General features: G+C 46.2%; 6 protein-coding genes across 9 annotated transcripts; 3 read left to right on the top strand and 3 right to left on the bottom strand.

Moving 5' to 3' along the window:
• Positions 1-38: 38 nt before the first annotated feature.
• LOC120458427 (alpha-L-iduronidase) lies at positions 39-2,686 on the top strand. The gene is made up of 5 exons (XM_039646066.1): positions 39-172; positions 247-734; positions 796-1,213; positions 1,307-2,262; positions 2,321-2,686. Exons 2-5 carry the CDS (start codon positions 278-280, stop codon positions 2,398-2,400), a joined length of 1,911 nt encoding a protein of 636 aa, XP_039502000.1. The 5' UTR covers positions 39-172; positions 247-277; the 3' UTR covers positions 2,401-2,686.
• LOC120458426 (coiled-coil and C2 domain-containing protein 1-like) lies at positions 2,390-6,325 on the bottom strand. Of its 2 annotated transcripts, none has more exons than XM_039646064.2 (6): positions 6,138-6,325; positions 4,464-6,062; positions 3,976-4,407; positions 3,766-3,917; positions 2,996-3,140; positions 2,390-2,927 (listed from the first exon to the last, which is right to left on the bottom strand). In XM_039646064.2, exons 1-6 carry the CDS (start codon positions 6,192-6,194, stop codon positions 2,808-2,810), a joined length of 2,505 nt encoding a protein of 834 aa, XP_039501998.1. In that variant the 5' UTR covers positions 6,195-6,325; the 3' UTR covers positions 2,390-2,807. The 2 variants fall into 2 exon arrangements, with proteins under 2 accessions (XP_039501998.1, XP_039501999.1); XM_039646065.2 differs by having other exon boundaries at positions 2,996-3,086; positions 6,138-6,324.
• Positions 6,326-6,559: 234 nt separating this feature from the next.
• On the top strand, positions 6,560-11,478 carry LOC120458424 (ralBP1-associated Eps domain-containing protein 1). Of its 2 annotated transcripts, XM_039646062.2 has the most exons (7): positions 6,560-7,190; positions 7,246-7,650; positions 7,733-8,052; positions 8,155-8,936; positions 9,067-9,500; positions 9,825-9,911; positions 10,064-11,478. In XM_039646062.2, exons 1-7 carry the CDS (start codon positions 7,044-7,046, stop codon positions 10,604-10,606), a joined length of 2,718 nt encoding a protein of 905 aa, XP_039501996.1. In that variant the 5' UTR covers positions 6,560-7,043; the 3' UTR covers positions 10,607-11,478. The 2 variants fall into 2 exon arrangements, with proteins under 2 accessions (XP_039501996.1, XP_039501997.1); XM_039646063.2 differs by lacking the exon at positions 9,825-9,911 and having other exon boundaries at positions 6,564-7,190.
• Positions 11,479-12,331: 853 nt separating this feature from the next.
• LOC120457185 (enhancer of mRNA-decapping protein 4 homolog) lies at positions 12,332-17,738 on the top strand. Its single transcript, XM_039644562.2, has 11 exons — positions 12,332-12,538; positions 12,622-12,902; positions 12,967-13,175; positions 13,424-13,824; positions 13,883-14,136; positions 14,214-15,793; positions 15,902-16,139; positions 16,202-16,442; positions 16,507-16,672; positions 16,745-17,267; positions 17,344-17,738. The coding sequence occupies exons 2-11, from the start codon at positions 12,637-12,639 to the stop codon at positions 17,531-17,533; spliced, it is 4,068 nt and encodes a 1,355-aa protein (XP_039500496.1). The 5' UTR covers positions 12,332-12,538; positions 12,622-12,636; the 3' UTR covers positions 17,534-17,738.
• A 499-nt stretch (positions 17,739-18,237) lies between these two features.
• On the bottom strand, positions 18,238-21,780 carry LOC120457252 (GATOR complex protein Wdr59). The gene is made up of 6 exons (XM_039644689.1): positions 21,349-21,780; positions 21,075-21,285; positions 20,735-21,018; positions 20,506-20,679; positions 18,595-20,448; positions 18,238-18,459 (listed from the first exon to the last, which is right to left on the bottom strand). The coding sequence occupies exons 1-6, from the start codon at positions 21,658-21,660 to the stop codon at positions 18,385-18,387; spliced, it is 2,910 nt and encodes a 969-aa protein (XP_039500623.1). The 5' UTR covers positions 21,661-21,780; the 3' UTR covers positions 18,238-18,384.
• A 789-nt stretch (positions 21,781-22,569) lies between these two features.
• LOC120458499 lies at positions 22,570-26,473 on the bottom strand. 2 transcript variants are annotated; one of them, XM_039646166.2, is made up of 2 exons: positions 26,037-26,473; positions 22,570-24,886 (listed from the first exon to the last, which is right to left on the bottom strand). In XM_039646166.2, exons 1-2 carry the CDS (start codon positions 26,090-26,092, stop codon positions 22,825-22,827), a joined length of 2,118 nt encoding a protein of 705 aa, XP_039502100.1. In that variant the 5' UTR covers positions 26,093-26,473; the 3' UTR covers positions 22,570-22,824. The 2 variants fall into 2 exon arrangements, with proteins under 2 accessions (XP_039502100.1, XP_039502101.1); XM_039646167.1 differs by lacking the exon at positions 26,037-26,473 and adding an exon at positions 24,983-24,986.
• Between the last annotated feature and the right edge of the window lie 48 nt (positions 26,474-26,521).

The raw sequence follows: 26,521 nt of genomic DNA, 5'->3' as shown, positions 1-26,521 counted from the left end.
TGGATTGTTTAATTGGATACAAAAAAAGGACATGGCCTTCTTGGGTTAAGCATGACTTTGAGCTCGAACTGAACCCACTGTGACGCACTGCCCGTGACGTCACGGCCACGGCTTTAGCTTTTGGTTTAGCTCACTTCGACAGATACAGACACACCGAGAGATAGGAGGGAAGGTGAGAGAGCCACTCTTATCAGCAGCGGCATCGACAAATCGAAGGCAAAACAAAACCCGTCATTAATCCCGCAGAGAAAGTCGAGCGCATCGCTCATCGCACGGAATGCTGTCGCTACTCCTGTTTTTGACGACGCTCGCCAGGATCCACGCCCACTACACCAGCGGGGATGTGGTCTATCACACAATGCCGCACTTCTGGACGGGCGTGGGCTTCTGTCCTGCCGGACGGATCGATCACGAGGGGATTAGCTCCGCCCTGAGCGATCCAGGCCTGCGACTCAATCTCCGCCAGATTGCAGCATTGCCCGTGGGCGCGGTGACCCACATTCGCATCCACTGGCTGCTGGAGCTGATTCAATTCTGGCAGTACGACCCCAGCGGAATTCCGATTTATGATTTCTCCAAGTTCGATGACTTCATTGATTTCCTGCACGAGGAACTGCGCTTGTCCCCTGTTCTCGAGTGGATGGGCAATCTGGGTGGGGTTTTTTCGGAAAACCCCATGCAGCAATCCTTCTACTGGGAGCATTTGGTTAAGACCACGATTAACCACCAGATTGGTAAGCGATGCCCTCTCATTTATTTAAAATGCGTACATATAGATTTCTTTGTATATATTAGCACGACACGGTGCCTCCAGATTAGCCAACTGGCGCTACGAGACGTGGAATGAACCGGACCTTCGTGGGTATAACAAGCAAAATTTTACGGCGCACACCTATCTGGATTACGTTCAGGCTGTGCGTCGGGGTTTGAGTAAGGCTGGAAACCTGGACAACCAAGACGGAAAGGTTCCGCTGCCCATGTATCGCTCCTTGCGCGGCCCTGCAGGACTCTTTAAGGACTCGAATCATCCGCTCTGCTGGAATCTATTGGAGCTATGTAGCCAAAGAGTGGTTTACTGTCCCATTGACATACTGACTTTCCATCGAAAGGGAATCGAAGGCACTGCCACGGAAATCGTGAATGGTTCGCTTTCCCTGATGGCTAAAATCTATGAGGAGTATCCCAATCTCAAACAACTACCGGTGGCCAATGAGTAAGAAATGCATTAACACAAATAAGAATCTTGCAGTCTAGTTATCAATTTAATAATGCTTTTTAAAATCTTTTTTTTTTTTTCAACTCTTAGTGAAGCCGATCCTGTTGCCGGTTGGAGTACCTCCCGCGAGTTTCAGGCGGATGTGCGGTATGGAATCACGCTGATATCTACGGTAATGCAGTTCTGGCATGCCAAGCTAGCAGAGGGTGCACTCAGTCGTTTGGAGTCCATTAGCCATGACAATGCCTTCCTCAGCTACCATCCCTACGAGTTCACACAGCGCACTCTTCTTGCCCACTTCCGGATGAACGAAACCAAGCCGCCGCACTCGCAGCTTGTTCAGAAACCCGTATACGCTGCGCTGGGAATGCTAGCTAAGCTGGGTAGCCGGGCTGCGGACGTGGAACTGGTCAATATGGATACTAAGCACAGCGTCCAGGTCCTGCGTACAGTGTCTGGCGGATTGGGCGGTCCTGGTCAGTACATGGCCACAATATTTCTAAGTCCCGAGGAGGCCGGACCAAAGATGACAGCCTTCCATCACAAGTACACACTAAACATGTCGATAGCGAATGAGTCCGCCTTCATCACCGAGCTCCTGGTGCCGAAGGAAACGGATCCGTACTACGTATGGCGGCAGGCGGGAAGTCCGGCCTATCCCAACGCCACTCTAAGGGAAGCGATGCGAAGGGCGCAAACACCTAGGCTCTACAAGACGGGACCCATCTGGCAGTACAACAGCGAGCTGGTTATCAACTCCGCCAGCATCCCACTGCCCTGGGCGATGTTGCTCCGGGTATGCTCCGCATCCTGGCCGAAGCTGCGTCGACCGCAGCAACTTTCCATCGCAGAAGTAACTCACCGTGAGGTATTCATTAGCTGGATGGAGCACCCCAAATCCACGCAGTGCCTTCTCAGCTACGAGGTGTGGTTCAAGGAACGCGACAACCTGGGTCGCTCCGCCGACTGGATGCTCATCTCACATGGCTGGCACCTGCCGTATCCGTCTTTTCAGTATGCGCCCGGGGACAAGGGATCCGTCAATGGTAAGCAGAATCTCAAGAATTCCCATCTTCCACATGTGAAATACTTTTTTGTCGACAGGTTTCTACAAAGTTCGGGGTTTGGATGTGTTTAATGAAACCAGCCCCTACTCACAAATAGTCGAATATCTGGAGTTGTAGTTCAACAAACAGTTTATAAATCAAAAGAACATATTTATGCAATGTGAAAGCTAACATAATCAGGTTTCGGCTAGGCGCTAGTGGACCGCTCCTACTCTCAATCTGTCTCTCTTGGAATGGACTGACTTCACCGGCACAATCTTCTGGACTTGCGCCTTCGCCTTAACGCCGGCAATATCATATATACATATAGTATTTATATATAAAGATATTTATATTACATTATATGTGTTGTGTTCGTAATATATAAATGCCTCCATCCTGCGAAGGAGTCGGCAAAAGCGTACATACGTAGATACATTAATTTTCTGTGAGGGATATTTACAATAAAATAACTTAGTGACTGAATCGAGAACAATCCCAAGGGGCGTTCGCTTCTTATTTTCTTTTCTGGTTCTTGTTTAGCCTTAGGCATCCAAGACCAACCACTTTTCGTTAATGTGCTCCATTTGCTTGGTAAGAATAGGATTGCGAACGCGTATCTTAACTTCCAATTTTCCTCCAACCTGCTTGCGGCCATCCATTAGCTTATTTTAATGAAAGAGAAACATTAAATTTAAATTTGTTGTAGTATGTTATATTATTGAGCACTTACATCGTATGTGTCGTGTATATCGCACTTGGTCTCCAACGGCTGCAGCTTGACATTTACGGTTCCAATCAACGTATCCGATCGCAGAAACCCTCTGAAACAACACAGAGGCAGTTTACGACTTAGTCCACAACAATCTATACTGCAGCTATTTATATTAAATGCGTAGCATTGGATGAATTTTGTTTTTTTTTTTTAATTGTTGGGAATTGAGGCGTAAAGATTTTTAAAAATATTTCATTAAAATGTTCCTTATGAGAATCAATGATGTTCAATGGGTATACATATACGGTGAAATATATGTGTGCTTGAAGCCGTGACTGGTACAAACTGTTTACGGGACCAAAGGAACATGCTTACTACGGGAAAAAATTAAATTATTTAAAAAATGAGCTGAAACATAATATGAAGGGCGAATTAATACCCAAACTAAACCTACAGGTTGGATAAATAATATTTAATAGATATTCATCTGACCAACGAGTTTATAAATGTTTGCTAATTTCTAGTTATCTATGCCAAATCAGTTTTTGTATATTAATATTACAAATATTAAAGATTGTTTTATAATAATAACTTGATTGACGTTAAGGATATTACTAAAGGTAGCAGATTACTCATAAGACAACAATACTTAGTATTCCTTGCGAAATGAATGCGCATAAATAAAATTATATACCGCCTCCGTTAGTTGAGATTAATATGAATGGAAAGCATCTTAGTACGGATTAAATAACTGTGCTAACTAGTTAGTTTATTTACAGAAAACTTACCCTCTGGAATATATTTCAAACTTCACGCCATGGCGCTTAAAGATTCTCTGGAACTGACGATTGGCTCGCTGAATGTCAACCTTGAAGCGTTCATCGTAGTCAGGACTGCTAGTGTCTCTGATAACGTTGGTTTTAGTCTTGAAAGATTCATCCTAAAAGTTAACATATTAATAATTGGCGAAACTATAAACTTAGGTCGTTTTAACTTACATTAAGGAGCGGAAACTCTACGCGCACATAAGTATCGACGTCCTTGGGATTGGCCACATTGTAGTTTATTCCCCGGACCACAACAATTTCAAGCTCGCAGTCTGTAAGATCTGTGTTGCAGTGGACAATGTTGAAGCTACGCTTTTCATAGTGAAACTTTGGCAGTGGTTCATTCTTTCGTTTCGAGTATCGCACCAAATCCAAATCCTTTTGCACTGTTAAAGCTAAATTTTCGAACCGATTCATGCCTGCTACATCGCCCATAGCCTTGTGATGATCTCGGGTATTTTTGCACATCATCAGTTGCTTTGCCAGCTGCTCCTCCATGCGGACACCAATTTCGCCTATATCATCTGTCGGATCGCATTCCTCAGCGGATACAATGGCAAAGGAAGCTTCTAGATTATCCCTTTGTGAAGGCGGGACGGGAAGCTGGAGAAGAATGAAAGAATTAGGCAAGCAAAAATAATATGCAATGAAAAACTTACAGTGCTGAGATCCACTGGCAATCCACTGCTGGCTGCATTAAGTAGGGAATCAAATCCTTTGAAGATCTTAAGGTACTCCTTGGCCTGATCGATCTCTCCCGCTTTCTTGGCCTCAATAGCAGCTAGCTTAAACTCCTTTTGGCGCTCGAGGAGCAGTTTCATTTGTTGTTCGGCAATATTGTTCTTCTGTTGATTGCCAGACGTGCGTGTGGTTAGCTCCTTGGGCTTAGGAGGTGAAGGTGCTTTCCTAGGAGCTGTAGGTGTCGACACACTGGAACTGGAGGGAGTTCCTCCTGCGGAAGTACTTGCCGTTGCCGGTGGAGATGTAGGAGAAGTGGGCAGCGACGGAGTCGGCGCGGCAGGAGCAGCATCCACCGTGGGCAGAGGTCCAAAACCGGGTGGCAAAGGCAGTTCATCGTAAGGCACAGGTTTGCCTGCCTTGTACAACTTTATGGCATCTTCGTATTGCTTAACAATTCTCCCAAACCGTCTGGCTTTTCCGCTATTGTTTTCTGCCTTGGCAGCCGCTTCCACAGATTGATATTTCTCTAAACGTTGCTGCAAAGCCTCCAACATATTTGTGGCAGCTGTTGGAACGGGTGCTGGAGCAACAGGTGTGGGATCTGGGGCAGGAGTAGGTTCGGCGACAGCTTCGGCAGCTCCTCCTTCTTGCATTCTCTTAAGGAATTCAAGGAACTCGGCTGGTGGAGGGGGCATATCACTCAAATCAACTTCCTGTCCGTCCTCACACATTTTTATAACTACGTCAAATTGCTTGACCACTTTGAGGAACTGAAGGGCAGTAGCCGTATCACCGCTGCGCTTAGATTGCAGTGCTGCAGCCTTGTAGTCGTTCTGGCGACTGCGCATTTGTGCCACGAGAGGATTAGGGGGAGTGGTAGGTGCCACAGATGTAGTGGGCTCCACTGGTGAGCTAGGTGTTGGTGGAGCGGGGGCTGCACGACTTGGCACAGGCGGAGGGGAAGCAGGAGTGGAGGGAGCTGGTGATTCCTCTGCAGGCACTGGTGGAGCCTGGCCGCCAATTGGTTTTACACTGACTTCAGGTGGAATGTCATCCACGTTGATGGACTTGCCAGCCGCTGCCTGCTTATGCAGATCCTGTAATGTCTTGAGTCCTCTTCCAAAACGCCTTGCTTTGCCAGAATCGCCAGCAGTCTTGGCATTGGCCTCGGCCAGCTTGTACATTTCCAGACGCTGTTTGATAATGCTTAATGTGTCCACAGTCGTAGTCGGCAGAAAGGTCTGGATTGGTTCCTCAGTGGCAGCGGGTGATTGAGCGGCAGGCTCCTCTTCCTCCGCCTCATCTAGGCCACCGATTCCGTTTAGTTCGCCAAGGAGATCTGGATCGCTTTCCAAATTGTCATCATCATCATCATCGCTAACATCACGCAAGCTGTCAGCTATCATTTTGTCCAAATCACTGGTGGGCAGCAGCTTTGCTTTGGGCTTGGGCTTCGGCTTGGCAGCTCCTCCGCCGGCTATGGCCGCCAGCTCTGCCTCCAAATCGCTGTCACCTCCATCGTCGTCTCCATATCCAGCGCTGGGATCAAAGTCATCTGGGATTTCCGTAAGACCTAACTAAATGCAAGAGACAAGAGTGATGAGTCATAATTAATAAATAGACGGATCTAGACTGTTTGTTTTTCCTCTTACCTGCGATAAGTCGTGCTGCCTTCTTTTAGCTGGCTCTGGCTTCTTTCTGGAGAACATCCTTGGCTGTTTAGGGATTGTTCTATAACTAAACTAAGTTTATAAAGACTTTTAAATCCTTTAATTATTTGCGTCGCAACCGTTCAGATGCAGACAACAATAACAGAGTGGGGATCACTGTGGCGAAACTAAAGGTGACGCAGGAAAGTCTTTGCGAATTGGTGACGTCAGTGGCACAGGGCTACTAAATTTGCTGTTGTTCTGATATTCTTAAAATTAAAAAAAAAATTTTTTTTAAAGAACCAACCAACCAACAGCAACATCCAATTATATTTAGTTTGATTCAGTATTGAAACATAAATTCACACAAAAAGCCACCTTACAAAGCAACAATCCTGCGGAACTAAGCTTTTACCGGGAACTAGGGCTACCACACGCTAACAGGTACAGGGCTGCCGCGACAGCTGACTAATCGATATCTTCACCTATCGATATCGAGAGCCAGCGCACACACAGTGCAATAGAGTTTGCGAAAAAAACCTGGACAAAAAGCCAAATTGATTGTGAGCGGAGCAGCTTCAGGCAGTAGGAGTACCCCCGTCGACCAATGCCGTGGAGCCTCTAACCACCGTGGTTGTGGCGGCACCAAGAAGCTTGAGAAACCATCGCCACTGCTGTTCTCCCAGCTTCCACCTCCTCCAACTCCGTCTTGGGGGCCAAAGGCAGAAAATCATCAGACTTTTGGTTGAGAGCAGCGCGGGAGAGCGGGGACGGCACTGGCCTGCTGGGTCTAGCGTGGAAGTAAACAAACGAATTGGATTCCGGGTCCAGGACGGACGAACGGGGCGTGGCTCGTTTAGCAGCGGCTTGGTAAACAAAACCGGAGGCGGCAACAAGTAGGCGACAGGCATGGACGTGTCCCTCACTGAGCCGGAGACGCGCTTCTACAGTGAGTTGTTCCAATGCTGCGACGTGGAGAATGCGGGCAAGGTGCCCATGCTTAAGGCCACCGAGCTCTTTCGCTCGGCGGACATCGCCAACGAGACCGTGATTGAGGTAGGTCCAATTTGTGTGATCGTGAGTGATTAATTATCTGGGTCTGGGCTTACAGATCACCGGTCTGGCGGGGATTCCCTCCACGGCACTACACATCTCGCGGGCACAGTTCTACTCATGCCTAAAGCTTATTGCTGCTCATCAGGCGGCCATGCCCTTGCGCCAGGAGCTAATTTTGGCCACGTTTCCGCTTCCATTACCGCACTTTAGTTGGAAGGAGGCGGTTACAGCTCCGGTGGCTGTTGAAAATGGATTGACTGCTTTGCCACCGCCGCCACCCACGGATCGCAGAAATTCACTGCGACGGAACTCCCAGCAAGAGCAGCTACAAGACACCTCTGATGTGCCCAGCACCGACTCCGAGGTTGAGCAGAACGAATCAGTGGACGATGGTACAGGCCACGGACGAGGCACGGATGGCAGTGGGGTCGTGAGCAGCAGCAGCCGCGAAAATGTCGGGGTTTGTACTTCTATCTTATCTTCTGACATTTGTAAATAAGCTTACCATTGACCGTTCCCCCTCCATTCCTTATCTCACGTAGCGTCGACGAGGAGGCGGTACTGGTGGTGGATCGCCGGAAGCCTGGAGCACTAACAGTGACAGCCCCACGCCCACTAACAGCGTGGCTGAGCGACCTTGGGCGCAGGACACCCTCTGGCAGGGTTTGCTGGGCGATGAGCATCGCCAGCTGCTGGGCACGGAAGAAGAGTCTTCCGACCGCCACAGCAGCGACGACGAAGACAACGAGAGCGAATTGGTGACCATTTACCAGATAACTCCGGAACAGCGCGAGTACTATAATAAGCAGTTCAGGACGGTTCAAAGGGATCCGCATGGCCTGCTCTCCGGCCAGGCAGCAAGGTTAGTTCGCTTCAATAACCTTTATAACTCTTTTCAAGCAGAAACTGAGAGGTTATTCTATCTCTATTGTATTCAACTTTAAACGTATATACTCTTTTATAGAAACTTCTTCGAAAAAAGCCGCATTCCCGTGGAGGAGCTGCGCCACATCTGGCAGTTGTGCGACGTTACCCGCGATGGAGCGCTTAGTCTGTCTGAGTTTACAGCCGCCATGCATTTGGTGGTCCTAAGGCGCAACAACATTCCCTTGCCCACTAGTCTGCCACACTGTTTGCATCCTAACGTATTACAAGCGGCTGCATCCGCCAGTGGTCAGGGAGTAACATCCTCGTCGTCGGCGGCGCTGCCTCAGGAGCCACCTGAGGCTGATCTCCTGCACCTAAATGATGACGATGAGGACGACCATACGGACAATACCATCATAGCCGGCAATCTCAGCGGCGGCAGTGCAACCAGCAAACCGCGTCCCAATGTGCCCAGCGACAAGAACATCATGAATCTGAGCAGCATCTCCACGTCCTCGCAGGCTAGCAACAGTTCCAGGCGTGAGGCAACACCGCAGAATTCTTTGAGCAAGAACCGCAGCATCTCAAACTCTCCGAATGCGGAGAAACCTGTGACGGGAACTGTTTCCTCTACAGCGAACGCTGTGGACTCGACCAACGTTTCCAGTCAGTGGACAAAGTTTAGCGAATCTCCAACTAGTGCTGTTTCGGTACAGTCAACCACTGGTGCAGCACCTGTTGTAGCTCCCGGAGCAGCCGCTTCTGGCGCCTCTAGTCCCGGGCTCAAGCCAGTTCTGTTTGACATGAAACGCTCGGCCCAAGACGTGGTATCCAATCCGCAGATACTGCACCCAGTGCCGCTAAGAGTGACGCCCATAGGTGAGTAGAAAAATTAAATTAAATTATATGCTTTTCTTAATATTGTTGATAAAGTGTTGTTCCAGCATACATAAGATCTTAAGATTACAATTTGGTGAATATAAATATACTTATTCTTTCTCATTTCTAGGCACCGCCATCGCTTCCTCGGCTGAGTCATCTAACGATAACGAGAGCGCTGTGGCTCTGCGCGAGGATAGTCCCAAGGCCATCTCTTCGACTACTGTTAACAATCAGTCATCTGCTGCTCTACCCGGTGTATCGGGAGTCGCTGGCTCCCACCGCGATAGCAGCGATCTGCGTGCCATCCAACGGCCTCAAGCCAAAAAGCTGCCGGCCAAGAACAGTGCATTGCCACCGCCACCGCAACGTGAGCCCAGTATCGGATCCACTGGACCAAGTGAGCTGCCGGAACCGCAGGCTGCCTACGTGGCCTCTTCTTTGGCGTCGAAGAAGGAGCCACCGCCCCTGCCACCGCCAAGGCCACATCGACATGCGCGAAGCAGCAGTCTGGACTTAAACAAGTTTAAAATTGGCGCAACGGGCGGTTCCCAGCAGGCGGAGGTATGTAATGTCCTATGGACCAACAATGTACAATTTCACTTGCGTATTTTAATCTGTGTCGTTTTATTTGCCTTGGTCTTTAAAGCCTTGTAGGGGATAATATTAATAATATCGCAGACCTACACCTATCCCCTGCATTGCTGTATCATACTAAGTAACTCTCAAAACTTTCTGTGTGTCCCGTCCTCTTCTCTATTTTCAATATTTGTGGTGTACCTTGCAAGTGAAGGAGTAACATTTTTCTTTGATTTTTTTGTTTGCCTAATTGTCGTAACTACCTTTAACCTGTGAAATGTATATAAATATGCAACCCCTTTTGTTAAGATCACCGCGCAGGCCAGCTTCGATATGCAAACCTCAACGGGGTTTGCCGATTTCACGCACTTTGCCGACGAAGGCGCCGCGAACGTCGTAAGTCCAATCCTAAATGTATGCAACTCGTAAAGCATTCCACTACAATTGGCTGTAGCTCCACTAGTGTCATGTGTCCAAATTCAGTAGCTTTTACAAATAACGCACTCTTTTCCATAACAGTCTTACTAATCTGTACTCTAACATTATAGGTGGACGAGCAGCAGCTTCACTCCTTGCCGCCGGCCGCTCCGCCGCCACAGGCAGCAGTGGTGCCGCCCACAAGAATAACTCTTCAGCAGGCTCAGCAGCGTGTTTCCGCCTTCGAGGTTTACCGAAAGCCGCAGACGCCACGCGGATCGCAATCGCCGCCCCAGCAGCCGCCACCGCCGGCTCCAGCTGTGGGATTGACCACCCAAACTGGTCAGCTACCCAGTGCTGAGAGCTTTGAGAAGCGCGTAACTGCCATAAGTGACTCGCTGCGCCACGTGTCCTTTAAGCAGGGCCAGGCCAACACCACGGAAGTGCTGCAACGGCTGCGGGAGCAGAACAACTCGCTACTTCACCTCTGCAACGATTTAAGCGACGAACTTTTGAGCGTCCAGACGCGCAAGGAGGAGATGCGTCTCAAGCTGGAGGGGCTTAATGCCAGTGATAATACAGGGCGAACGAGCTCCTCGATTTGCGCACCGGTGACAGCAAACGTAACCGGTGGTTCCTCTGGTTCGGCAGGAGCTGCTTACACCAACGTTTAAGCTGCTAAAGGATCATGTTTACGAGGGTGAATCGATTTATCTTTTTGGGCGATTTGTGACTTTTGTCCGCTTGTATTCTTGCAACCATTTTAATTGCCTCGAACCAAAATTTAACATTCCTTACATTGTGTTATATTTTCTTTAAGTTATTATATCATTTCCGTTTTCTACAAATTAGGCTGCATTATGTATATATTGGTCGTAAGATTTCAGAAAGCTACAAATTAGTTTCCCTAAAATTTGAATACGAACTGAATTTACCAAAAAAGCTAAGAAACAAAAGATATCGACCAAGTTTAACATGAAATCCTCGGATTTAAGGCAAAGAGCTGAAAGGAATTATCGCTATTAGTATTAATTCACCTGTTCATGCACTCAAAGAAATCGATTCCCCTTTATGCTAAACACTTATTTCGTTGTTTCTGTATGTTGCAAGCACAAGTTACGATTCGGGGTGCTTAAACAGCGATAAGACTGGGCAAATCTTTGAGTAAGCTCGCAAAAATTTGTTGTGATAGTATTTACGTAGTCTGCAGTTAAATATTTGCCAGATTTTTAAGCTCCAACAGCTTATATATACTACCATTTGCTTACTCAAGCGCTTGCTCAGTCTTAAGCTGGTAGAAAAACCAGCGATGGATCTGATACCGCGTCCGTTTATGCATTGAAGTTGCTAATTTAATTTGTAGGCTAGTTAAATCTCAAGAACACAAAACAAATCATGCGAGAACCACAACAATAATGCCGCCTCTATAGATATTTATGCAGATCGATTTATATATGTATGTATATGTATATTTAGAGATATATGTATGTATATGCGCTTCTCCTAATTGTTACGAGTAAATGACACACAATTCTTTCGCTTGACAGCCACCCGTATCTCACCCTCACCCTAGTGATTAATGAAACTGCCACAAAGTGGTCCAATCCCAGCTGTAATATTTCCTGCTGCGAAGGCATTTTACTTTTCCATTTGCTATTTATTAATGTTTTGTGTATGCCTCGAAAATGTCCCTTCTATTCATTCCGGCAATGAAAATTAAAAAAAAAAAATAACAAAATAAGAATTACAAAAAATAACCTAAAAAAAGCCAGGCTTAATGTTTAAGTATTAGAAAAGTCAAAGGTAAAAAATCGATAAAGAAATTCATTTCCTTGAAAGCTTAGCTTATGTTTTCAAAAAGTAAATACATATTAATATATTTTCTATCTGTATAGTGTACACGAGAACACATTAACAATTGATATTATCTACAATTACCAAAAGTTTTTTCTACCGAAACAGGAGACAAATTTGATTTACTCGGACCACTGAATGTGTACGTATATGCTAACTTCGAATTTATCAGACATACCGGCATATATCACTTCTTTTGCATACTTAAGCCTCTAGAAATATTAGTTTTTCTTCAACCTGTTAAATATTTTCAAAAACCTACCACACACAATCACACGAGAAACGAAACAAAATGTAATATGAAAAGAAAAAGTGATATTGAAACACTATGTAAACATATTATTACGTCGCTGCGTAATCAATGTGTATTGTTTTGATGGATATACATCTCTATAAATAAAGATAAATGTATTAAGTTGATGTTAAAATGCAATAAAACGAAAGTGCAACCGAAACTTGTTTTATTGTTTTCAAAAAAACGTTTCGCTAAGCATCCATCCCTGGCCCTCGTCGCCGATAACAGACGCTGGCCATTATCGATTGCCCTTGCACACGCCGCTACGCATCTCTAAGGTCTTGCGGCAAAAAAAAGTTTTGCGAAAATTTGTGAGTTTACGAGAAGCAGCCAACTAAATGGTTTAGTTTCGCAAAGTAGACGAACAATTGCTGGAGGCCAGAGTTACCAAGTTCGGGCTGGGTGCATTAAGCAGGAGTAAACGAGACCACTTGACTGCTGCATATTGATAGGGCAGGTTGGTGTGCGAGTCGTTTCTGTTCATCAACTGGCGAAATTAATAATGTGTACCCCCATGCCGTATCATCCTCCCACCTGCAGTCAGCCGATGTGTCAATGTTAATCGCGCTCTTCGCGCTTGCACACTTGCCAATCTTTCGTAAGACGTCTTCTTCAGCCTCCTCCTCCCCGCCGCCGTCTGTCCACCGGTCGCCAAGGTGTGGCAAAGCGAGTTCCGCGTATCATACACCGTCAGTAGACGCCCGCATCCGCATTAGTGCTCCGGACATCCACACAGCATCCGGGATGAGCAACAGCACCGACCAGGACAAGCCGATTGCCGCCAACGGCAATGCGGCGGAGCCTCAGGAGGTGGAAGTCATGTGCGAATAATCTGCTAGCCAATAGAAGGATCGTGCCTAATTGTTTCTTTTTTGTGCGTTACAGCCACTTTCAAGCGCAAGAGAAGCAGTGCTGCCGCGTCATTAGATCCAATAAGACCAAGGTCCTCACGTCCGGTGGCGTTCACACGCGCGGTTCCTCCAAGGTCAAGCTAAAGAACATCGTCGACTACAAGTGGGAGCGCAAGTACTACTATCCAGGTCACCTAGTGGCTGTCCACCGCGATGGCAAGCACCTGGCGTACGCCATTAATGGTAAGAAATTTATGTGGATGTGTGTAAGCTTTTTCTCACATTTCTTGAACGTTATAAAAAGGCAGAAGATCCTAGAATTTATTTATGTTACATTTGGGAATTAAGTCCGTATTAATATTCTAGGTTGGTTTTGATGGTTTTATGTATATTATTATTATATGTAGATATATACATTGTATATTTATGTATATATGCAATCTAAAAATTGATCTAGAAACTGACTAACCAATATTTCATTGTGCTCCCAGTCAACAACAAAGCCACGGGCATGGAGGGCATGGTGCGCGTCTGCAACATAGCCACCAGTGTGCGAGCCTTGATCAAGGGAATGAGCGGCGAGGTCTTAGATCTGCAGTTTGCCCATACGGACCGTGAACGTATATTGGCAGTGATCGATGTCAGCTCACTGTTTGTCTACAAAGTCGATCAAATCGAAGGCAACCTGCTGTGCAATCTAGTGCTAAAAGTGGAGGACCCTATTGCCAACTACGTTCCGGAGTACGATATGGTCTCCTGGTGTCCCTATGTCTGCAGCAGCAGCGCCACTGTTCCAATCAACGACGATGACGATGAAAATCAGCTCCTTATTTGGTCGCGGAGCTCTCAATTTCAATGCTTTCAAGTGAAGATGATTGTCTCTGAGCACGGGGTTTGTTTCTGTTTATGTTCTGTGTCATTCATATCATTAATGGTTTTTACCTTAACAGCGAGGCAAGATCCAACCAGCGGCCTTAGAATCTGGATATCTGAAGATAGAGGAGGACTCGTTGATCACGTGCGCTGCTTTGTCCCCGGATGGCACCACTGTGGCTGCTGCCTGCGCCGATGGCTTGGTTCGCTTCTACCAAATTTATTTGTTCGATGTGCGCAACCATCGTTGCCTGCACGAGTGGAAGCCACATGATGGCAAGAAGGTCTGCTCACTCTTTTTTCTCGACAATATCAACAAGCCTGTTGAAGAGTAAGTACATATTATTTTATAATTGGATATAATAATCTGTGATCAATATTTCGATTAACCTAACTTTCCCCTTTTAGTTCCTACTGGCAGCACGTGATCACTACGAGCGATGCCAATACCGAAATAAAACTCTGGAACTGCTCGCTGTGGGAATGCCTCCAAACCATCAACGTGGTGTCAAGTAGTCCGTCGTCTGTTCAGCCCAGAAACTTTATCGCGGGCATTGATCGCAGTGCGAACTATTTGGTGCTATCCTGCCTGGACTCTCTGGCCGTCTATGTAATGCAGATTGGCAGTACTGGCACCGAAGACTCCGAGGAAAGAGGTAGCGATAGCGAAGAAGAGGCATGCGACTCTTCCAAACGCATTCAGAATGTGGCCGAATTCAAGCTGAGCTCGGGAATTCTCTCGTTTTCTATTGTAAACGCTAGTATGCGTCGTGTGAAGAACTCTATCGAGAGCTACTATCCTATTGAGGAGCCCGATGACTTCGATGACGATTCCAATTCCACCAGTGCCCTTGTGCTGCACATGTTTGTGGTGCAGGCAAAGAGCCTGCAGGAATGTCAAATAATCTACCAGCCATGCGTGGCTGAAAAACCGGAGCGGAGCAGCCTGAGCAGCAAGCGATCTCAGACGCCGGAAGACAATCTACTAATCAAAGAGGAGCCGGAATCCCCCAACAGCGGAAATGTGGGTGCTGTACAGCTGGATGCATTGTTTGCGAAATCCGCTAAGAGAGCTTCAACCGGCAGCTCATCTGCCATAGTGGCCGTGGCGGCAGCCGCGGCAGCAGCCCCTTCAGCCATCCTGCAGGACGCCACTAATGAGGCGGCCAAGTCAGAGTCCCCGCAACTAAGCACCGCATATCCGCAACAGGTTAATCTCATGACTCCAGATGCCTTTAGTGCCAGCGGAACTGCATCAGCAGCAGCTGTCTTTGTATCTACTAGCACCACGACTTCCATAGGCACTGATAGCTGTACAGCCAGCAGCGGACAGGATAGATCCATTGATTCAGCGGTCCTGCAAACCATACGCATGCTGGCTACGGTAACGTCCAAGACTTCCGAAAACCCCAATGCGGAAGTTCTCCTCAACCTAATGAACAACACCCTAATCGAGGACCGAGAGCAACAAAAGCTCAAGGAAAAGCTTGACGCTCGCAAGAAGTTCATTGCAATTGATCGCAATCCGGAGCGCAATGTGGCTGAGAACTTGGCCAGCGGCAGTTCGAGTCCGAGTCGAGAGGTGCAGGAGATAATGGCAACACAAGATGATGCCGACGCCTACGAAGCAGAGCTAGAGAATCTAGACGACGATGATGACGATGAGGAAGAAGAGCTGGCAAATTCATCGCCGCTGCCAGAAGCAGTTGACGGAACATGGCCCATCGTCAAGCTGTCATCCCACTCTGCTGAGCTCCAGAATGCGGCTCAGATCATGTCCCAGGCCGTGCAGAACACCAACAATGGCAATGTGCCGCCTACGCTGGGTGGAGGCCACAACAATAACACTAGTGTGGGCAGCAACAGCAACAACAACACGGCCACCACTCTAAACACCAGTAACACCAGCAGCAGCAATAATGCGGGCGGAGCGTGCGATGGTTCAAGTGGAACTGGAGAGCTCAATGCCAAAATGGAACTACTCATAGGTGAGTTATTGCGATCTTAAATCAGACATTTTATCATTCAAAGAATAAGTAATATTAACATTAAAACATACTTCAAATAATAATAATTTTCAACTTATTTTTTTGTAGATCTAGTAAAGGCTCAATCCAAACAAATTAACAAATTGGAGAACGAAGTCACCAAGCTACAAAAACAGCAGGAAGCGGCGGTGTCCTTGCATAGCAAACAAGACACTTCATTGGAGCCTAAAAATCTTAGTCAGCTAGCATATAAAATTGAGATGCAACTGTCCAAGCTAATGGAGCAGTACCTCAAGCGATACGAAAACGAGCATAAGAAGAAACTGACGGAATTCTTGGCGGCGCGGTAAGATATTGCAAAAGTTACACAACAAAACATGCCACAATCTAAACGAATTCGTCTTTCAGTGACAGTCAAAACCGAGAGCTTCGTGAATCTGTGCTTCAGGTACTTAATCAGTATGTCATGAATCACTTTACGGACATCATTGGCAACGTTCTGAACATGGAACTGCAGCGCCAACTGCTTCCTCGCGTGAATGCCAAAATGGACCAGCTCCAAGCCCAGATGCAAGTGGAGATTGTGCAGAAGTTGAGTGTGTTTGACAAAACGGTAAAGGAGAATATTGCCCAGGTGTGCAAGAGCAAGGTATGCTACTCTCTTAGTCCATCTATAGATTCTTGTTATTAAGAGTTTAATTCATTTCCGGTAGCAATTTCTGGACACTTTTGGCAAGTCCGTGCTGATTGGAGTCCAAACCAGCCTGCAAACCGCCTTCATTGAATCCATGAGCAGCACCTTGATTCCAGCTTATGAGAAGTCCTCGCAGAACATGTTTAAGCAATTGCATGACGCTTTCAGCGTGGGCATAAAAGACTGTTAGTATACGATCATCACAATCATGTTAGATACATAATGCTCCCTCTTAATCTTGCACATTTGAATTCTAGTTATGGTCCAGTTCAACACCTACCTGCAGCACATGCCACAGCCCCAAGCCGGGGGTGGCAATACCGAGGAGATTAATAACAAGTTATCCATGCTAAAGCAGTTGGTCGAAAGCAGCCTGCATAAGCACCGCACTGAACTCACGGATGCCATGCTTGAGACACAAAGAGAAGTGAAGAGCTTAGAGATATTGCTGGCGCGTCAGGTCCAGGAAACGATCAGAGCAGAGCTACGTAAGCACATGGAAGCCCAGAACATGGCAATGCGTTCGCAGGCTGCTACACCCGCACCACCTTACGACCTCAGGGACAGCATTAAGCAGCTTTTGCTCGCTGGACAAATCAACAAGGCCTTCCATCAGGCTCTACTAGCCAACGACTTGGGCTTAGTAGAGTTCACTCTTCGGCACACGGACAGCAACCAGGCATTCGCACCAGAGGGATGCAGACTGGAACAAAAGGTTCTACTGTCGCTCATTCAGCAAATATCCGCTGACATGACCAATCATAATGAGCTTAAACAGAGGTGAGCTAAAAGAGAACTAAAGAAGTTAAAAAAGCTTTCAAGGGATAACATTAATGGTGTACCTTTCCATATCCAGATATCTCAACGAGGCACTGTTGGCCATCAATATGGCAGATCCCATTACCCGCGAGCACGCACCTAAAGTGCTTACCGAGCTGTATCGTAATTGTCAACAGTTCATCAAAAACAGTCCCAAGAATTCGCAGTTCAGCAATGTGCGTCTGCTGATGAAGGCTATCATAACGTACCGCGATCAGCTGAAATGATATCAAGAGAACTATAACCTAGCCAGTGGCTGGTTTTGATAGATTACCCATCCGATCCAAGATAGTTAATCTATGACCACAAACACATTTATAAATACACGCTTGTAGTTAAGTCCAGGAAGCAGTTAGTCTGCTAAAAAGCTCTCAGCTAAGTTCATCCCTTAAAGAGTTGAAATTCAATCTATGCCTTTCATTTTATTGTTTATTTGTTTTGTGCGTGATTTGTTTATAGTAAGGCCGTATATCTAATGTTTATGTCGCTATATCAAAATTGTATTATCTTTAGAAAGATTTTCCTACTAAACTGTAATATTGATTTTTTTATTATTTAATTTTTGCAAGCAGTTTAACAGTGCTGCACTTTAAGTTCCGTTCCTTTTATATTCATTTTTATATTTATGACGCTTTATGAACAAAAGAAAACACATACAAAATCTAGAAGCGGAGCTGTAGAAACTTATTAAAAAATTATTTTCAATACAAAAGCAAACTTTATTATGACGGACAAAATAAAAAATGATTATGATTGCAAATGCAAAAACTACAAGTAAATCGTAGAATTTAAGCTAATAAAACAGAAAGCAAAAAGTCGATAATAAAAAAGAATAAATGTATGTACTTGAAAAAAACTAGAAACAGTTCTTCTTGAATGATCGTAACCACATTAATTTGGTCATGTGTATAGTTTCATAAAGCTTTTACCCTTAGCTTGGCTAGTAAGTGGTCATATATTTCTCAATGGTATGCAAATCGTACAAAAATCTTTTGCCTAATGACTAAAAAACACCTAGCTATTTTGATATCCACACAGACGAGAGAAAGTTAATAAGATTATTGCTGAAAGATTTGAATCAGCTGAGTAGGGCTAGCAGCTCTGAAGTGCGCTCCAAGCACTTGCATCCACAGGTAGCACAAACTTTGTGTTTCTAGAAATGATACAAAAAGAAAGCATAAGAATAAATTTACGTAAAAATCCATACATCTTTTGATTTGTCAAAAATACAAAAATTTAAATAATTGAAACGAGAAACTAAACGAGTCAAATGCAGATAGATACATACCTCAAACCACTGCATCATGTGATCTATGTGACCGCCATGACCACAAGCCAGACACGCGTTGGCTGCTCCTTTTACAGGCAAACGACAGAGGACGCAAAAGAGCACGGGTCGCTTGCAGGGCTCGCACTTGGGTGTCCGTTTGGGCTTGGCACACGTCCTGCACTCGGTAACAAATTCCACACCCTGGACAGGGGGTGGTGTATTTTGCGTGTGCTTGAGGACCAAAGCCCGCTTCGAAAGCAACTGCCAGCCAAATAATATTTCCGCATAGGCGCGCTTAAATTGATCAAACAGTGGCATCTTAGCACGTCTAATTAAAGAGCAAGCGTATGCATCAGACTGGATTTGCTTCATCTCCAAATCCAGGGAGTCGGACCAAGAGTTGCTGCGTAGTTGCTTTAGTTGCTGCCAAGTCTTGGAGGAAGAAGATGACTTAACGTCAAGCGGAAGCACCGTGTGATACGGTGAAATTTGCGAGTTAAGCTGCGCCGGAAGTCGCACTGTCTTCTCCATTATGGCTCCTCCACCCGGGGGGCACTTGTCAAACAAACAGGCCAGCAGCACAGCAGTCTGTATGTCACCGGAGGTAGCATAATGCATTATTAGTGATTCCAGCAGGGATTTCTTGAAGGGATCTTTGTAGAACAGAAGCTCGTTGAGTGTTTCATGAGGTACTTGGGGAGTGGCTATCAGTTCCGCCAACAGCCAAACAGGCACCAAGTCCAAGCGCCCATGCTGGCGACAGATTTCGCCATTTCTACGACACGTTTCTGCTATATTACTCTTATCGAGGGAGAACTCCCGAGCCATTCTGCGGTTTATGTGGAGTAAGCTACTTGTGTCGTATACGTGAACAACTGGACTTCCATTCATCTGCCGGATGGCTCGCTGTTTGCCCGGTTTTCCCGAAATCATCCTCTCCTGGAGGTAAAAAGAAGCGTTTGCCTCCCGCTGGGCGGTAACCATCACATTGCCTAGCAATCCACTACCATTAATCGATGAGAAAGTCCTCGGAGTCATTGCTGTGTGTGGCCGCAGGGTCAGCCTTTTGTTGTTTACCGGCTGGGCGAAAGTGGTCAGCATACCAGTGGCATTGAAGTGGACACCTGACGTCCGTGGATATGGGATGCAGGCATCGTGCAGGGTGCTTGACAAAGCTCCTTCAAGCCGAGGGGATTGCAAGAGAAGTTGGCTACGATCCGCTCCGCCTACAGCGGCCACCTTTTTCTTCATAGCCGCCACTAGAGCACGTAGACATTGTTCCAGGCAGGTGCGGGATTTCTTGACCCGCTGTAATGCATTGCAACGCAGCACCTTTAGCAGAACACCACTCACCTCACTGGACAGAGTGGTTCCTTGGCAAAGCTGAAAGTCTGGCGGAGCACTAGGACTTGGATACGATGTCGTGAAAGTCACTTGTAAAATAACCGTGTGTCCGCCGGCGCAAATCTTGAAGCAGGCGTACCGCTTAATGGCATCTAGCGTGTCTACCTCCACATGAGGCATGTTCGTGTTGAGCAGCGAGAACTCGTGGTGCAGTGAGCACGTGGGTTGATCTGTCAGCGATCTGGCTATGTGGGGCTCTTCCCTGCGATAGTAGCCGCCTCCAAAGCTAGGAGAGCGAGCCATGGGCAAGGTGTTACAAGTACCGTCACCCGTGGATATGGGCAACGAAGCGGCAACCAATATGGAACGGGGATGCAGGAACTCTGGAGGAGTTGGCACTCTTAACTCACTGAGATCGGGCTCGAAACGAGATTCTACTTCGTCCGCAGACGGTTCGCAAAGCTTCAGCATATTATCATCGATCTTCCACACTCTCAGCGTGCGATCCCTGGACCAAGTGACCAGTTCCTAATTAAGTAAAACAATGAATTAGTAAATAAACTACGGTATCTTTAGAATACCTACTATTTCATTGGAGCTCTCACGATTTGGACGCCAGGCAAAGTCAAGAATGACATCTGTGTGCCCCACAAAGGAACATATAGGGTCCGTTTGCTTGCTGTTGCTCCAGAGCAGCAAACTGTTCTCGCCACGGCCCAAATGGGGCACCACAATGCTAACCAGGCCGTTGCCAATAGGCTGTATGAAACAATATGTTTTTATAATAACCATTAATCCTGCTGAACCTAATTACCGTGTATCTTGCTCTCCACACTGGCGACATGGTTGTAATGATCTTCTCGGCCCTGCGAGGATTACACACATCAAAGTACTTGACCGTCCCATCCTGACTGGCGGTTGCCAAGCAGGTCTCCCTTTTGTGGCTCCAATTGATGCCATGCACCCTATTCAAATGTGCCGTGATATAGTGTGTGGGGCAACTACCCTTGCGAATGTCCCAGATGCGCAAATCCCCATCATGGGCAGCAGCCAAAAGGTTTCCCGAAACGCGGTTAAATCCCACTTGGGTAGCACCAGCTGAAAAAATTTTTATTGTAAAATGAAAATGTTTCAATTCTTTTATAGAAACTTACACATGCACACGGCGTTCAAGGACAAGGCCGGTTTCCTTGGCTCCCTTAAGTCCCAAATATGAGAGAAGGTGTCTATGGAGCAGCTGACCAGCAGATTCGGATCCTTGCCATGCCAATCAATATCAGTCACTGTGCGAGTATGTCCACGCAAGGACATCTCGTAGTGGGGTTCCGCAGTGCCCCAGCGAACGATGTCTATGTGCTGGCTAGTCTGAAATTCAAAGGGCAAACTGTGATAAACGCAGCCCATACGTAGATAACTTCAACTACTTACCGCTATGGCGCAGTATTCTTTGCGACTGGGACATATGGCAAATTCTGCTACGGACACCTCGTACTTGGAATGCCTCTCATGTCGTCGCAGTGATCCATCGTCCTGTCCCAAACGCTGCAGTGCCAGGTGACCACGACCCGCGAGGAGCACCCACTGCCCCGAGTAATCAACCGACATGGCGGTGGCCTGGGAATCTCGGTGTTCATAGTATTTATTGCTCTGCCTAATGATGTACGTTTGTTCGGGTGCTCCTGCTCCTGATCCTCCGGCTGTTCCGCGTTCTCCCGGACGCAGCGTCTCTGTGGGCGGCATATTGTCCTACTCTAATGAGTGCTCAAAAAGCAAACAACTGCGAATTTAAGCCATTTTTGCAACAAACAAAAATTAAACGAAAAAACTGAACTGATAAGAACGATAGACAATAACAACAGGCGCCAGTGTTGGCAAATAAGCTTATTTTTCGACAAATTAAATTACTGGAGCACTTTGGCCTTTAAGAAACAAAAACTGTTGCAAAAGTTTTTCGATAATACTATGATAATACTATATTATATCAGATATTTTTAATATATAGAAAAATTATATTTTATACTTAAAAATGTTACTTCAAATTTGTTGAAACTAACAAATCTAGCTAGAATAACGACAGCACTATTAACAACTAGAGCTGAAAAAGTGTTGTTTACTCGATACTATCGATGACAACATATACAACGTGGCTATCGCTCATCGGGATTTGAATTGAAATAAGAATAATAATTAAGTTTCATTATAAAATATTATAATATATAAGATATTGTCTTGTTGAAGTAAAAACCTTACATTTTTTATAGATTTATTATAATTTTTAAATTGTCAATCACCAAAAATATACATGTGCATGGGTTCATAAATGTTATGAATATGATTAAAGTACGTGTATAAATATAATTTAGCATTTCAATAAATTTGTAACTAGAAAGGAATATTCCTAATTGACTCGTTTAAAAAATGTCATCCTATTATTCATCTAATAACTCAGCATAAGGCTTTAAATAAATGGCTAAACATAAGGATTAAGTGCATTACGTATGTATTTAACAACTCAATTATGGTCTACAACATTACGTGCCACAGATATTGGTTACGATCATTATTTTCTATTTTCGTCACTTCCTTTGCTAATCAGTAATAGCTAATTATTTATAATACATACACAAAGTAATTCCGCGGATATTACGATTATTAGTTCATTCAGTTTATTGTCCTCTAAGTTAGTGGGAAATAAAGAAATTCCGCTTAACTACCGTGACTACATAGGTGCCTAAGACTGGGAACTCCTTACGGCAAAGGCTAAAATTGGATTACTTTTTTTTATACAAACATTGGCTATTTCATAGAAATAAACTAGGTTTTATGGCTAAGGCTACGTTAATGGGTTTCAAGTCTTTGTTGTCAAACACCCCATCCCCGAAAGCTCCCAGTTACATTGCCACCTTATCTGTGGCAATAGCAGAACATCTTTAGCGCCGGATCATTGAGACAGTAGCTCTGGCTTCCGTACAGATTCAGCCGGCTGATGGTGCCCGTGAGAACGGTCGTATAGCCCGTCATCCGCACCGTGGACTCGAAAACGCCCAGCCCGGGCTTCGTTTGCAGTCGCAGGGTGATGTCCACCGCATAGTCCGTGGAAATGTTCTTCACGATTTTCGAGTGCGGCGCCGCAATCAGAGCCTGGAGTATGGAGTTCAGGTATAGGGTCCTGCACTGGGTGCTATCCTTCAGTCGGTTGTTGATCAGGCGCACCAGATATCGAGCCGCCCGCTGGACACGCGGATCGTTTGTCTGCAGCTCCTGGCGCTGGTGGCAGGTGCACCAGTGGGCAGCGATGCCCGCCTGCTCGCAGGTCCGAGCCGCCGGGATGGGCAGAAATAGGCTGATGCCTCTGGGCAGCGTGCTGTCCGGCTCGTCCATCTCGGTTGATCTGCGTAGCAACTGATCCGCCTCCAGATTATGTAGGTCGAGGAGCTGCAACATCGTCGCGTGCACATCAAACGGTGTGGTTAGCCGGCGGGCATTTAACCTAAGATTCGCAATGGCCTCCGGATAGCGCTCGTTCATCCATGGCGGATACAATAGCATCATTAGGGGCTGGCGCTCCTCCATCATGCCCTGGTAGGTCCGCCGAAAGGAACCCCATCTTAGGCCGTGATCGGATAGAAACATTACCACCGTGCGATTAAGGACTCCGGAATCTTGCAGCTGCGTCAACTGTTGCAGCATGGCCTCATCCAGTAGTGAGGGGAAATTAAAGTAGTCATGGGTTAGCGCCACCGTCCAGAAGAATGAAAAGTAAAGATCCCTGCTCAATCGGGGCACCAGTTTCCGCATGTACTCGAGCAGTACATCCGCCGTCCTGCGACTGCCCATGCACAAGTGCATGTTGAGGTCCTTTTTGAAGGCCACAGTCTTTTCCATTTCCATGATCATGGGTCGCAGATAGTACTCCGTGGGCTGCTTTCGGAACCCATTTTGATTGTAGTTAAAAGCCGAGAGCATGGCCACATCCTCTGCGAAAATGGAGCGATAGCCCAGCTGCTGGTAGCGTTTCCAAATGAATGAGCACCTATCATAGGATCGCAATGTTTTCGGCGTGCAGGCCAGATTCAGTTCCTGGTCTTCCAGGCCACTCAGCAGGGGCACGAGATTGGGAAAGGTATTGTCGCCCACCTTGTTGTAGCCCCAAAACTCCACGTGGGACAGATGCTTTCGGATGTAGTTCGCTGTGCGGCGCATCTGGCGTAGGAAATTTAGGTGCGATAGGCTATCCATGCCGAGTATCATCACGGAAAGCCGTTCCTGCTCCTCCTTGCTCTTGTTGAAACTCACCCTATCGGTTCCAGTTTTCAGTGGGGGCCTTATTTTTGGCTTATCGACTGCAAAAAAGTGGCAGTCCTTGTAGAAGAGTTTGTCCAAGGAATCGTAGCACCACATGCAAATGAACTCCGGGCTGAGAGGCAGTTTCATTACTTTATCCAGCTTAAAACTCACGGCCGGACTGTAAGTGTTACGTGCATCGGTTTTCCGCTTCACCTCCGTATAGTTGCAATTTACGGACGACAGATCACTGATGTTGTAGTATGTGAGCAGCTCACTCGGCTCCAGATTGAGGTGCAGCTGACCGGGCACCGTGTCACTGGTCCGGATCAGAGCTCTGTTGCAGCTGTACGGACGCGGCTTGAACATGAACTGGGCAATGGTGTCGTCGGTGACCTCGAAGTGCGGCATCCGGCAGCCGGTGGTGTCAACGAAATAGGCGGTTGTCACATTTCCACCATAGTGGTCCTCGATGCGGGCCATAAAATCGAATCCATCGCGGAAACGAAGCAGCTTCGTCCTGAGATTGTAGTCCACACACAGGTAGGAAAAGACGCAGAGGGCGAAGATCACGATCACAACCTTCTTGAACTGTCCACGGTTCTTGTTCATGTTGTAGTAGCGGTAGTACTGCTGCAGGTCCCTCTTGGTCATAAACTTCGGATCCAGCAGATACTTGCTTCTGTTGAATAGCAACAAGAAAACGATTGAATTGTTTTGGTGTGTCTAGCAGAAAAAGCCAAGGGAAGGTGTGTATACTCTTTTTGGACAGGTTCACCTTATATTTGATTAAAATCTCAATGAGTATCAGACTCCAAAGTAAAGATTTTTAAAAGCAAATGTTCGGTATATATATACAACAGGAATTAAATATCGATTAATTGAAATATTGATCTGTATATTCCTTTCCGCCACCTGAACTTTCTATGTTTGCCGCAAACTTCTGTTAGGTTCATTGCATTCTCTATAGCGCTTAACAGTTTTTTTTATGCTGACAGCCATTAATTAAGGCAACAAACCATATAATGACTGCCCGAGACAAAGGAAGCACTCTGAGTAGCCACTCAGCCGAAAGTCCTTAATCCGCTGCCCACCTAAACCAAGCTCCACCCACTTTAGGTCCTGCGAGCCACCACCACACCCACCAGAACTGTGGTTCCTATGTCAAGAAATTCTGAAGAACGTGATGCTGTCAATGTTTTCAAATTTTAGCCAGGTCTAGCTTATGAGTATGCGAAATGCTTACTAATATGGGCAATAATAACAAAATATACGAAAACATGTTGCAGTGTAGGAATTGTGTGAGGCACTGAGAAAAAGCCTGTACAAATTCCTCTAAAGTAATTTTAACTGTACCTCCAAATGTTTAACAATGTCTTTCCTTATTTGAGATTTCCTTAAGAACAAAGCAGTACTTTGGCATACCACCTAAATAACTAAATTAAATCGAAAACACACATAAATATCAATCACTAATACCATTTTTGGAAGAGAATAACCCACTTCCACCAGACCAAAAGAAATCTTGTCACAAGAATTTGCTTTCCCATCCATTCGATTGTGGACAAAAACAAATTTTCAATTGACACTAGCAATTGCATTTTTCTCGTGCAAACACACGGCAGAGTAAAGGAATCGAACGATTTGGGGGGCAGAAGGATATGGATAAGCGTTGAAATGGTATTCGGCTTGAAAGCTGCAAGCAAACAAGCGATGACACACACTGACACACCTGTCCCTTGCCCCAAAAAGCACTCAGCACCCCCTCCACCTCTTCCATTTTCGGAATCCTTTGATGTTGAAAGGGGGGACTTGCCCATTTCGGTACTTACTCATAGCTCAAATCGCCGTATTTTCGCATATCCTTTGCCGTGTAGTAGGCACGCATCTTGGCGTCACTTGCTGCGAATCCTGATGCGCCCAAAGTCCTGTTGTTAGTCGCGCCTGCCGCTCACGTTCCCGCTCCCCCTCCCCGCTCAAGTGCTCAAGTCCTTGACATCCTGTTTGCTTTCTAGTTAGTCCGACTTTTTGTTTTGTTCTCCGTGCTCTGCTTATTCCGCTAATTGTTTGTGGGCCACATTTTATGCACTTTCGATACAACAATTTTCACACGACTGCCTCGCTCGGCTGCCTGCATCTCCTTCGTCCTTCGTCCTGCGCTCCGCCCACCGCCTTTTTGCTGCGTTTCTGGTGTTTTTGTTTTTGTTTTAGTTCGAGCTCACAACTGCCACGCTTTCGACGGCGAATTACTGCAGACTTAATTCCGTCTCAGTTGGCTCCTCATCGCACACTGGATTTCCGCAGGACTCGGAGGCTG

This window comes from Drosophila santomea, chromosome 2L (assembly GCF_016746245.2).
Source record: "Drosophila santomea strain STO CAGO 1482 chromosome 2L, Prin_Dsan_1.1, whole genome shotgun sequence".
Classification (NCBI taxonomy): domain Eukaryota; kingdom Metazoa; phylum Arthropoda; class Insecta; order Diptera; family Drosophilidae; genus Drosophila; species Drosophila santomea.
Note: the sequence above shows the minus strand (reverse complement) of the source record. Positions and strands in the feature narration are given on the sequence as shown.